This window comes from Microtus ochrogaster, linkage group LG4, assembly GCF_000317375.1.
Source record: "Microtus ochrogaster isolate Prairie Vole_2 linkage group LG4, MicOch1.0, whole genome shotgun sequence".
NCBI lineage: Eukaryota > Metazoa > Chordata > Mammalia > Rodentia > Cricetidae > Microtus > Microtus ochrogaster.
This window is the reverse complement of record NC_022030.1, coordinates 51,369,447-51,381,713: the sequence shown is the minus strand read 5'-3', so window position 1 is coordinate 51,381,713 and position 12,267 is coordinate 51,369,447. Positions and strand designations below refer to the sequence as shown.

Sequence of the window (12,267 nt, the reverse complement as noted above, 5' to 3'; positions counted from 1 at the left end):
GACCGGAAGGTCACACTAGGGAAGGACCGGAAGATCACACTAGGGAAGGACTGAAGGTCACACTAGGGAAGGACCGGAAGGTCACACTAGGAAGGACTGTCTCGGTAGCACTCTAGATCTCTGCAGGTGGAAGTGGACACTGGCATTGTATACAACCCAGTCAGATGTGTGTGACTCTGAACTGGCTTTAAGTCTGCATATTCCTGTATCTATATTTTGAGTTTATAATATATAATCTCATGTTTAATAATTATATCCTCTACCAGGCATGGTGGTACATGCTTAAATTCCAAGACCCAGGAGGAAGAGGTAGGAGAATTTCTGTGACTTTTGGTTTACATAGGGAGTTTGAGGCCAGCTATATGAAAAAGTGAGGCTGTCTGAATTAAAAAATGATTATAACCACAAAGATATATTGTTTTACACACACGCACATTCATACACACCAACCTCAAACAATTAAAGCAATTATCAGTTGCTTTGATGATTTAAAAGAATCATGTTACCATTATTTTGTTGGTCAGCTGATGATAAATTTTGATGTTGGCTTTAAGCCTCATTTCTTCTGATGCCTGACACTATCATAAAACTGCATACATATGTAAAATTACTCATTTGTGTAATAAGGTCAATGTGCTGATTAACTTTATGACTCTAGAGATTTGCTGCATTGATTACTATTAATGTCTTATGTGTGAGGTGGAGATCAGAATGGCAGCCTTCGGGAGTTCCTTTCTCTTCCCTCTGAGGGCTCCAGAGAATACCCTCAGGTTGCCAGGCTCATGGGCCATGCACTTTACCCACTGAGTCATCTCACCAACCCCAGAATTTTTTAATTTAAAAAGCTCCCCTAGTTTGGTTTTGATATTAGAATACCCTGGCTGTTTTTTGTTCATTTGTTTTCTCCATCTTCTTCTAGAAGAGAGGTTCTCCTGGGATAAGCAACATACAGTTTAAAAGCAGGGGTGGAGGGGTCAAGGACTCACACAGCTTTACAAACAGGAAAAACACAGGCCATCTTTCAGATTAATGACAATATACACACAAAGGCAGCGTGAGTCTGAGATCACATATGTAAAACTCAGATTGTGGGATGTCCCTGCTGCAGGTTCTATTTACAGCCTTTGGCGCTGGAGCTCGGTCAGACGCCCTCACTGTTCGCTAATGCTTTTGTACCCTAGAGGCAGAGCAGAGGGGCTGCCCATGGAGTCTCAACACTGCCTTTATAATCCTGTGCAGAAAACACTGTGGATCCACCTCATCCTTCCGGTGGGCAGCACAATCCTGCAGTCATAAACAAGTGTGGATTAGAATTATAGTCACCATCACGGAGAGGGTGACCTGTTGTCCAAAGCTCTTAGACGGTCTAACACTGATAAACCACTAACTTTTGGCAGAAATTTTTATAGGATGAATACATGGGAAAAGGCTGAGCAGAGCGGCTGGGAAGGCTGACTCCTACCACACGAACTGTGCTGACTAACCGCTGACCCATACTGGCGCCAAACATGACAGTTTCGGAACGCTTCTCAGGAAAGCTGTGACCAGTGTCAACAGTCACCAGGACAACGGCCAGCACCTGCTTATGGAGGAACTTCACAATGACCTTCAGTGACAAACCATTAAGGGCACAACAAATCCTTTTCTTCTCCTAGAGGGTCATCTGACCATTGAAGCCCTTAATTCAAGGAACTCCCTCATTAAGGAACAGTGCCTCAGGGAGTCCCACAGCTGGGACTGGTCACTCAGGAGTTAGGGCCAAGCTCCCATTACAAAAAAGGCCTATGTATTCCACACCCCTGCAGTGTGAAGCCTCTGGCTTGATCCTTTTACTGTCTTCCTTCCTGCCCCTCATGTCATGGAGAAGTGAGGCCCAAGGTGTAACACTTTCTAAGTAGAAATTTCCTCAGAAGCTGTCTCCTTGTGATTGTTTGGGAAAGAAGGAGTCACCTCCCACTTGGCGTTAGGGTGGAAGGCACCCAGGCATTTTCTGCTGGGCTTTGTCTCTGAGAAAAGCTGAAGAAAAGAAGAAAGATATACACAGATATGGCAAAGCCATAGTGCGTACTTTGGCTTGAGGATGTATGGGCAATTCGATGTCAGGATATCCTAAGAGACAGGGTCTCACGTAGCTCAGGCTGGCCTTGCATGTAGCTATGGGCAGCCATGCCCAGCTTTATGCTCTGCTGGGTACTGAACTCAGAGACATGCTTAGCAAACGCTCTACCAACTGGGCTACACGCCCAGCTTCTGGGAAGATTCTCCATTTACAAAGTGTTGTTCCCTGGTCCATATCGACCTACAACACTGGGGGACAGTGAAAAGAACAGGCGAAAGGCTGTCACAACAACAGGTCGAACCACAGCGTATGGAATTTACATACAGCGTATGGAATACCGGTCTTTTACAGTGGTGTATGAGCCCCAAACCACTGAGTGAAAAGGAACTGCTGGAGGTCAATGAGAAGGCTCAGCATTTAGAGGCATATGCTGAAAACCTGAGTCTGGTAGACGGCAAAGAGTCCACACTTCAAGTTTTCCTCCAACCTCCAAATATTGGCCAAGGTATGAGCACTTACTAAGGTATTAACACTAAGTAACTATAAAAATAATTTTTCTCAAATCATTACTGAGTTAAAGCCGGACAAATGAGCACAAAGGAAAATAGCCCTTTTCCTGTTTAGTTTTTTTAATCCTTTCTTTTTTCAATTTTGGTCCTGTGTCAGTCAGGCTGGTAGACCAACTGCCTCCATCAAAGGAGTTTTCCTGTGGTTTATGACCGCCTGTCAGAGGTCTTAGGCAACAAAGGAACTCATTCCGAAATCCAGCGGCCATTTTTAGCCAGGCATTTTGAAATGAAGTCATCAAAGGCATCAGAAACAAGGCCCTTAAGTGCAGAAGTCCGTGACTTACAGGCCATCGTGTGGTAGATGCTGGGCCAGTACTGGCCACTGTCTCTTTTCAGCCATACTCGGATGGTTCTGTGGAGACAAAGACGGAGAAGTAGTGCTTAGTAGTTAAAATCTTCTCAACGGCATGGACTAGTTACCTGGATGGAAGTGATCATCACCTAATACTATAAAGTCAGTACACACATCTAATACCATAAAATCAGTACACGCAGAGCGAGGACTCACACCGATGCCAAGTACATGCAGACGCTGTCGTCTTTAAACATCTCTACCAGTGGCATCTGACTCCCCGTATATATTAATTTTAACTTCACACAAGCACCAATTCACCACTCTCCAGATTCAGTGCACAGCGAGGAAACAGAAAGTTGCCACAATGCTTTTACAAAGGCTTATGCTTCAAATGTGCATAAAAGATGTCCACGTCATGAGAATGGTCACCCTCAGTGGAGCATGAAATGGGGTTGTCTTCTTTTGTAATTCAGGACAATTTTGTTTTTAATTTAAAAAATTCAACATTTTGTAATTGATCTTATAAAGTTATTCAAAGGGAAATACATATACACAGATAAAATTTAGTATATTATATAAGGTATACATACATATTACGTATCACACAGTATAACCATGTTAAATTATATAATACCTAACAGTCAAGATTTCAAATAACTTTAATAACATAGAAATGTTCATTGTGTAATAACATACAAAGGAAGCTGAAAACTACCAACTACTTTTCTGGATAAAACAAATTGTGCCAACAAAGTCACATGACTGTCTCACCAGGAGACACTGAGGATAGCAGCGGGCACACAAAGAGCTGGCTGCAGGGGACACACCCCTACAATCCCAACACTAGGAAGGCTAAAGCAGGAAGATGATCACCATGAGTTAAAGGCCAGCCCAGGACACACAGGACCTTATCCCACAGAAGCAAAAACAGAAAAAATGAAGTACCATGCTTGTGGAAAAGCAGTATGGGACTGGGGCAGGAAGAGAGGTGAAGGTGCCTCCAACAGTGGGGGGCCTCGCTCTGCCCCGAAGGAAGCTGTCCCACACTGTGTCTCTGGCCTCTCTTTCATCAGAACACACACAGGGCTGTGAGGAAATCCTGTGGGTGCGGGAAAGTAACTAACGAGCCACAGAGCCAAAGGGCAGCATGTGTGCTCCCTGCAGGAGAAACAAGAGGGACAGAGGGGGCCACTCCTGCCTTTGCAGAACCCCTAAGCTGGGCTCTTCTGCCCGCCCAGTCCCCTCTGGGTAACTGCATTCTTACGGTGTCTGCTTTGCTCAAGTTTCTCATCATCCACTGTCATTCTTTGACAATCATGTTTATATTTCTAATAATGGATGCCAAGGTGCTTCACTGGGTAAACATGTTTGTAATCTAGAATGAGGATCTGAGTTCAATCCTTGATACATAGTAGGAGAGAAGTGACTCTCGTGGGCTGTCCTCTGACCTTAGCCATGCCAGCCATACACCCACACCCACCCACACACACATATATATACACACACACACAAACACAAAGATGAAAGAATAAGAGTAATATTTCTTTCTTTTCTTCTTTTTTCCTTTTTTTGTTTGTTTGTTTGATTTTTCGAGATAGGGTTTCCCTGTAGTTTTGGTGCCTATCCTGGAACTAGCTCTTGTAGAACATGATGGCCTCGAACTCATAGAGATCCGCCTGCCTCTGCCCCCCGAGTGCTGGGATTAAAGGCATGAGCCCCCACTGCCCAGCTAAGAGTATATTTCTAATACCAACACAACAGTTGACAAATGTTGCTAAATTTAGACAAACATATATAAAAGCCATCTTATATATATATATAATATATATATATAATATATATATATATTGCCATCTATTCATCTAGTTATTTCTTTTTCAAGTTCAAGACAAGCCAAATTGTTCTATAGGAACAAAACTCAAGAGCATCTGATTGAGTCTGGGGAAGGCGGCAGATTCTAGAGGAGTGAGAAAGAGCATGGCGAGGCTCTGGGGTTGGCGGCCAGAGCTGTGTCCACACAGAAGAACATGCCCCACAGTCTCAAGATCTGCACAGACCACGTGCGTGACTAAAAGGCAATTCACATGAGTCATCTGCATTTACCAAAGAGATGACAGGATGGCACAGTACAGAACCCCATTTCACGTGTGTCTCAGGGTCAGTGGAATCTGACTAGGTTGCTAGATCCAGCTACCAGCTTCAGCACATAGGGAGGACAGCGGGTGGAAGAACCTGTTAAAACACTGACAAACGCACTTCAGAAAAAAACAAGACTGTGGGCAAGTCTACACACAACAGACCCAAAGCCTTCGACGCATAATTTGGAAGGGAAAAGAAACAAGATGGGGGACAAGCTTAATAAATACAACAAATAATACAATGTGAGTGTTATTTGTATCTAGATTAAAAACCCATAAAACCATATGCGTATAATCATAAAGTAATCAGAAACATGAACAGCAGTAGATATCTGCTGATATTAAAATTACTACATTTTATTTAGGTGTAAGAGTTGTAATTATGTCAGTATGTAGGGTTTCTTTGTTTTAGAGTCTTGACTTTCTGGTTTTTTTGACATGGTCTTCTTACTACAATGTTACCAGACTGGCGCAGGCAGGATCCTCCTGCTTCAGGCTCTGGAGTGTGGGATTACAAATATGTACACCAGGCCTGGAAAAGTGTTTTGTTAAGAAACAAACAGCAATTGCTAAGTATCAAGAGGCCCTTTCTTGGGCATCCTTGGCTTGGCCACCAGAGTCCAGGGCCTAATCACTTCCTCCCTAGTCCCATCTCCTGTTACATTCTGGTCTCTTTCCCAGCTGCAGTTCACCTCCAGGACACCCAATACCAACCTCACCTCTCAAGGAGTCACACTGTCCACTGCTACTATGCTCAGCATCCACCAGTGATGACCTCCAACCCAGGACTCAAGTGCAAACTTAGTTCCCATAACTCCCCAGCTCAGGCCCTGAAACCCAGCGAGTTCTCTATTTCAAGTCTCCATACCGTTCTCTCAGGGCATGCCCAAGCTCTCCTCCCTCACCACTCTACCGTGAACTATTCACTCATTCTCTGCAGTCCTTCTAGGCAGATGGTAGGCTGGATACAATTGCAACACAACTCCTTCATCTAAAAACTCATGCAGGTACACAAGGATTACCCTTAGAACTGATGCACAAAAGGAGCCTTACCTGTGCTGACTGTACTTCATGTTGGTGAAATCAGAAATGCTATGGCTACATTTCAGCCAAATAGATGACGCCAGAGCAGAGTAGTAAGTTCAAGACCAACTCCAAGGTGAATATTAAGTCCACTCAATAATGCCCCCTTCTGTCTAAATTCAAGGCACAAAGGTCATACTTGAAGATCAAGTCATGTTCCATTAGGTTCTGCTTTAAGCTCACTGGCTTTATTTACAACATGACCACCAAAGGGTTAAATCCGGCAGCTAACCACCATCAAGATTTTTAAGTCTAATGAAGAAGATAATGTTGGTAATTCACTAAAACTCTGCTACCGCGAAGGTCATGGAGTTAGTGGGACACACTTTTCCCTTTGAGATCAGAAAGGGCAACATCCAGACATCAGCAGTGAGGAAATAATCTTAAAAGTCCATCTCTTCCACCTATCACTAGACCCAAAAAACCAAATCCATACACCTTCAGAACGGTATTAACCTAGACCAAGGCCACATTCAGATCACACTCAGCTGGACTCCAGCATTTGGAAGACAGGGTTTCTCTCTGTAGCTTTGGCACCTGTCCTGGCACTCTCTATAGACCAGGCTGGCCTTGAACTCACAGAGATCACTTGTCTCTGCCTCCCAATAGCTGGATTTAAAGGTGTGTGACACCCCTGCCCAGCTGCCATTTTCTTTGTAGAACCAACAGCTTACAACTTGGTCGGCACAAATCCGACCCTGGCTAGGACCCAATCAACAAGCTAGGAAACTGAAACTTTTACCATATTCCCCTTGAAAACTGCGTATCGTAAAAAGACAGAGAAAGCCAACCTCACTGGGAATCGGGCTCCAAGCAGGCAGTAGAGTTTGGCTTTATGCCCTCTACCCAGAGTTCTCTTCTTTAAACCATCCCATTCTTTCCCTTCCTGTGCTGCTGAGGTATTCCGTGTCTATGGATCAATCAAACCAATATCAAACCAACATTAAACTGAATCCCTGATGTCCCAGGATCCTTGAGAAGCTGTACGCTAAACAAAGTTTTCCAATGTCTACAAGTTACATGGGAATTTGCTTCATAGTATGATCAAAGTGTTTCTCCTTACCTTAATGGGGTTATAAAAAACAGGCTTCAACTGACTAGTTATTAATGCCTCAAAAATTCCAGGTGAAAACATGGACTAGTCTGCAAAGTCGAAGAAAAGCCTGCTCTCTGGTAAGTTGAAAGCAACAGTGTGTGATGTTTTACTGAATGCAAATTACTCAAATCCTTAAAACTACATAATAAGCCAGCTACATTAAGCACTGAGATCTGGTGGGTTTATTTGTTGCCCATTAGCCCGATGTTTCCTAGCAGAACACTGTTGAAGGTACTTATTTTAGTTTGTTTGTTTTAATTTTATTTATGTATTTTTACTCCTACCCCTAAAGTCAAGTACTGTTTTGTTTTAATTTTATTTATATATTTTTTTCTTTTATACATGAGTACTCTATCTGCATGTATACCTGCATGCCAGAAAAGGGCATTAGATCCCATTGCACACAGTTGTGAGCCACCATGTGGTTGCTGGGAATTTAACTCAGGACCTCAGAATAGTAGCCAGCTCTCTTAACCACTGAGCCATCTCTCCAGCCCAGTCAGGTTGTTTTTCCTGCCACCTTCTCTATTCATTATTCCCATTCCCCCACCCCTACCCCTCACTCTGAGGCTAGATTTCTCATATTCCAAGACTCTAGTACCCTAAAAAGAAAACTTTCTAAAAACACTTTAGGATCATCCTCCCCCCCCACCACACACACCCCCCAATTTCTGTTTTCCAATAAAGTCTCCTTTTCCAAAAGATATTTGGAATGGAAATGCATTGTTTCTGCTGAGCCTACAGAAATGGTTTGCAGGTTTCCTTACAGCCTTAACCCTGTGGAGGGCTCCACCACCAATCTAGAAAGGGGGCAGAGATGGCTGAGCTGCGATCCCCCCATCAGCAGGCAAGTCTGCAGTTCTGAATTTTCAATCTCCCACTCCCAGTGTCCGCAACCGCAATGTGGAGGAGGATACGCATGGAGCAACTCAAACAGCAGGGAAGCACCCACTGCAGGGCTCCGGGCCCCTCGTCAGCATTCTAAATGAGAACATTTCGGCAAGAGTCTGGCTGCACCCAGTAAGAAACACACCTTTATCTGACTGTAAAAGATGAATCAATGGCAAACCGTATGCATCACCAGGAAAAGGTGCTTTCCTCTGTGCCTGAGGACCACAGTCTGAGCCTTAGAACTCACAGTGGGAGAAGAAGACCAGCAAGTACAAATGAGGAAGCATGCATCATTCTTAAGAGAAAAAAAAAGCAGGCAAACTTGGTTGAATTTAGGGATTTCAGACTTGGCAACTAGTTCTGAAGAAAGTACTGAATAGGGAAAAGAAAGAACTTCCCATCTAAAAGTTAAAAGGTAAGAATGAAGGATTTCGAGGAAAGGTTAAATAATAAGATGGGTTATCAAGTGGCATAGTAGCTTGATAGCTTATATAGTTACTATAAATAATTATGAGACCAGTAGGTGTGTGGACATGTTTATAAAATGCAGTTTTCTTTTTTAATACTTAGTATGTGTGTTGGTGTATACACATGCCCATAGCACACAGGTGGAGGTTAGAAGACAACTTATAAAAATCAGATCTCCCATGGGGCTGGAGAGATGGCTCAGTGGTTAAGAGCACTGCCTGCTCTTCCAAGGGTCCTGAGTTCAATTCCCAGCAAACACATGGTGGTTCACAACCACCTGTAATGAGATCTGGTGCCTTCTTCTGGCCTGTATACTTAATAAATAAATAAATCTTTAAAAAAAAAAATCAGATCACCCTCCACTGTGAGGGTTCTGGAGACCCAGTGTGGGGCCTTAGACTTGGTACCAAGTGACTTTACCTACTGAACCATCTTTTAAGCCAAAGATATTCACTTTTCCTTAGGGTTGAATTACAGTTCTATAACTCAATCGTATAGGAAACACACTCTCTGGCTCTGCAGGCATTAGGTAGAGGGATGGGGTGGACTGTGGAAGGAGCAACATGACTCCAGGTCCTTCCTAGGATCTGAGGACAACAAGAATGTCCATGGGGACCTTATAGCGAGCCCCCAGTTACACACCCTGCAATGAGTTCCAAATGCTCGGGGATGGGTTCTGTCTAGTGTTCAAATATGGTTATCTGAAACATAAAACGTAAAATTGATCCATTCCTTAAGAATGTGTCTGTCAGCATGGCCACTGAAAGCAGAGAAGGTCGAGGAATATAAACTAAGTGAAGGTTAAAGTTGTTGTGCAACCTCAGGTGTAGGAGAGACCCAGCCAATCACTTTACTTGGGGGCGGGGTCCCCCGAGGATATTTTTTACTTATAAAGATTGCAGGCGTGCTCCCAGCCGCCCCTTCTGCTTTCCTGTTCACCGTGGGAACCTCAGGTTCTGTAAGTCTATTTCCCCATTAAAGCTGTATATAGTTTTACAATCTGTCTGCATTCATTTTACGCGGATACTTGGCACCCAACGTGGGGCTTTTTTGCCCCGCCCCGAGCGGCTCGGGGACGTAGGCTTGAATTTTAGTTTGAGAGAGCTACACGTCCCAATTTCGTAGCCCTCTGACTGGGTCCTAAAAACACAGCATGCTCCCGGGTGCCGTTTGTTAGTTTGTGAGTGCCGAGTCCGTTCCGCCCCGCCCGCCAGACCTACTCACTGGAGCACTTTAACCCCTCCCTGCCTGCCTTGGCTAAATTTGCAGCGGAACCCCACTGCCTGAATTAGCGGAAGCTCAGGTGCCTGTGGTTTTGAAGCATCCGCGACCACTCGAACTCCTCAGGCGGAACAATCCACGTCTAATTCGGCCTTGGCTCTGCCGGGCTTCCTGGCCCTTCCCCCCAATTGCTATCTATCAGCCTGGTGTCTGCTCTAATTCACACAGTACACAGTCTAACTTTCAGTTTTGAGTTAATTGTTTCAGACCAGCTCTGACTTAGGCCACATGGACTCAGGTGCATTTCTTTCGCCACCACTGGCAGGAAAACGTCATTACAGGTAAATAATTTTCTTTTATAAATAAAAATAAATACTGATTTGATTGAAAATGTCTGAAACCATTACCATTCAAGACTTTAACAGCCTTTTTGATTGTACCATGTGGGAGATTTTACAAGCGGTGTCTGTCACCCCATATCTATGGATCTTTCTGGGATTCGTAGTTTTCCTTGGTACTATAGGGTTTGATAATAGAAATATGATAAAGTCTTTACAAGACGAACCCAGGATTCTTAAGGCAGAGGTTGAACACTTAAAAACAATTGAGAATGACAGCAATCTTCTCAAGAATCAGTTTGAAATTCTCCAGGAAGAGAACAGATCTTTGTTTAACATGACTCGATCAACTGAACAAAATTTAGAAAAGGTACAGGCTGATGTTAAGGAGAAATTCATTACTATGGAAGAGGGAACAGCTGATTTGGATTGTAAGCTTCAGTCCCTTTCTGTAGGAACTGAAACATTAACTGAGAGAATCAAAATTGCTGTATGTGACAATCGGATTTTGTCTAAAGCTTATGAAAGATTGACGGAAAGATTGTCAATACAAGAAGGCACGGTTTATGCCATAAAAATTATGTCCAAAGATGAGATGTTATCTCTAATGGACAAACTTCATACTTTAGAATCCTCAATGAAGGCTTTGGAACATAATTCTGGACAGGAGATTCAGGCATTGCAGAAGGCAATGGTGAATAGAATTGAAAAGATTGAGGAATTTCTAAATTCTGATGAAGAGCAAAGGGTAGAAAGGCAAATTTTAACTCCATCTGTGGGTAAATCTCTCCGGAACAATTCCCACAAAGCTCTACCTACAGCTCTACCTGCCTTTCCAGTAATAACAACAGAGAAAGTGATTGGTTCCAGAAACCCTAGGGTCATCAAGGAAGATACATGGGAGCCTGTCCGTACGAATGATCTCAAAGAAATTAAACAGGCTGTCATGACTTTTGGGATGCACGCCTCTTTTGTTAAAGAGATGCTAAAATTTTGGGCCACGACAAGCAGAGCAACGCCCTCTGACTGGCTCCAGTTGAGTTCTGCAGTACTTGAGAGTGGACCGCAATTGAAATGGAAATTCTTATTCAGGCAAGAGGCTAGACTCTTAGAACAGCAGGAAAGAGCGAAGGGAATTGACATTTCCCTAGATAAAATTCTAGGTGAGGGGCTCTTTTCCGACCCTCAGGAACAAGCTAATTTGGATGAAAACACACTCTCCATGTGTACTACAGCAGCCTTAAGGGCTTGGGACAGGGTGCAAGACCCAGGACAGAGAATGAAATCATTTGTCAGAGTTAAACAGGGTCAGAGAGAACCCTTTAGTGACTTTTTACAAAGACTAACTAAGACTGTACAAATAGAGATACCTGACCCAGAATCAAGACGTATAATGATTGAGTCTTTGGCTTATGAAAATGCAAATGTGGAATGCAAAAGGATTTTGGGGCTGTTAAAGCTCAGATCAGCGCCCTTGGAAGAATGGGTCTTGCATATACTGAATGCTGATACATTTGACTATGGCACTGAAGCATGGGTAGAAGAAGCAATTTCCAATGGTAAAAGGAGACACCAGAACACCAAATGTTTTAATTGTGGCAAAATGGGTCATATGAAAAGGAATTGTAGACAACAGATTTACAGAAATAATAATAATGCATCTTCTAGAAATAACAGCCTTCAGGTTTATGTAGAAGATGTGGGAAAGGCAGACATTGGACGAATGAATGCAGGTCTACAAGAGATAGACAAGGCAACCTGATACAGACGGGAAATGTGAGAGGGGGGGCCTCACAGGCCCCCATGGCAAACATGGTTCAGTCATTTCCACTTACTGCAGAGAACGTGCCTCGTCAGGACAATTAGGAAGCCCCATGCCTACTGTTACAAGGAATAATGATCAGAAAGATGAGTTCCGTGTGTTTTGGCAAACTTCTATAAGTGATCAAAGACCTAAGCTAAGAGTGTGTGTAAATGGCATTTTTATTACTGGCCTTCTTGACATAGGTGTGGATCTAAGTATCATTACCCCAGAATCTTGGCATCCGTATTGGCCTCTTCAGAATGTAAATGTTCAGCTCCTGGGAATTGGAACCCTATCTCGAGTAA

General features: G+C 43.4%; 1 protein-coding gene across 2 annotated transcripts in view; it reads right to left on the bottom strand.

Annotated features, from left to right (window-relative positions):
* The window catches only part of Wdfy1 (WD repeat and FYVE domain containing 1), a 56,354-nt gene that overhangs the window by 25,855 nt on the left and 18,232 nt on the right, over positions 1 to 12,267 (bottom strand). For both annotated transcript variants that reach the window (XM_026786295.1, XM_005361540.3), the window contains exon 2: positions 2,913 to 2,980. In XM_026786295.1, coding sequence (XP_026642096.1) covers positions 2,913 to 2,980 — 68 coding nt within the window. The remainder of the gene's footprint in view (positions 1 to 2,912; positions 2,981 to 12,267) is intronic.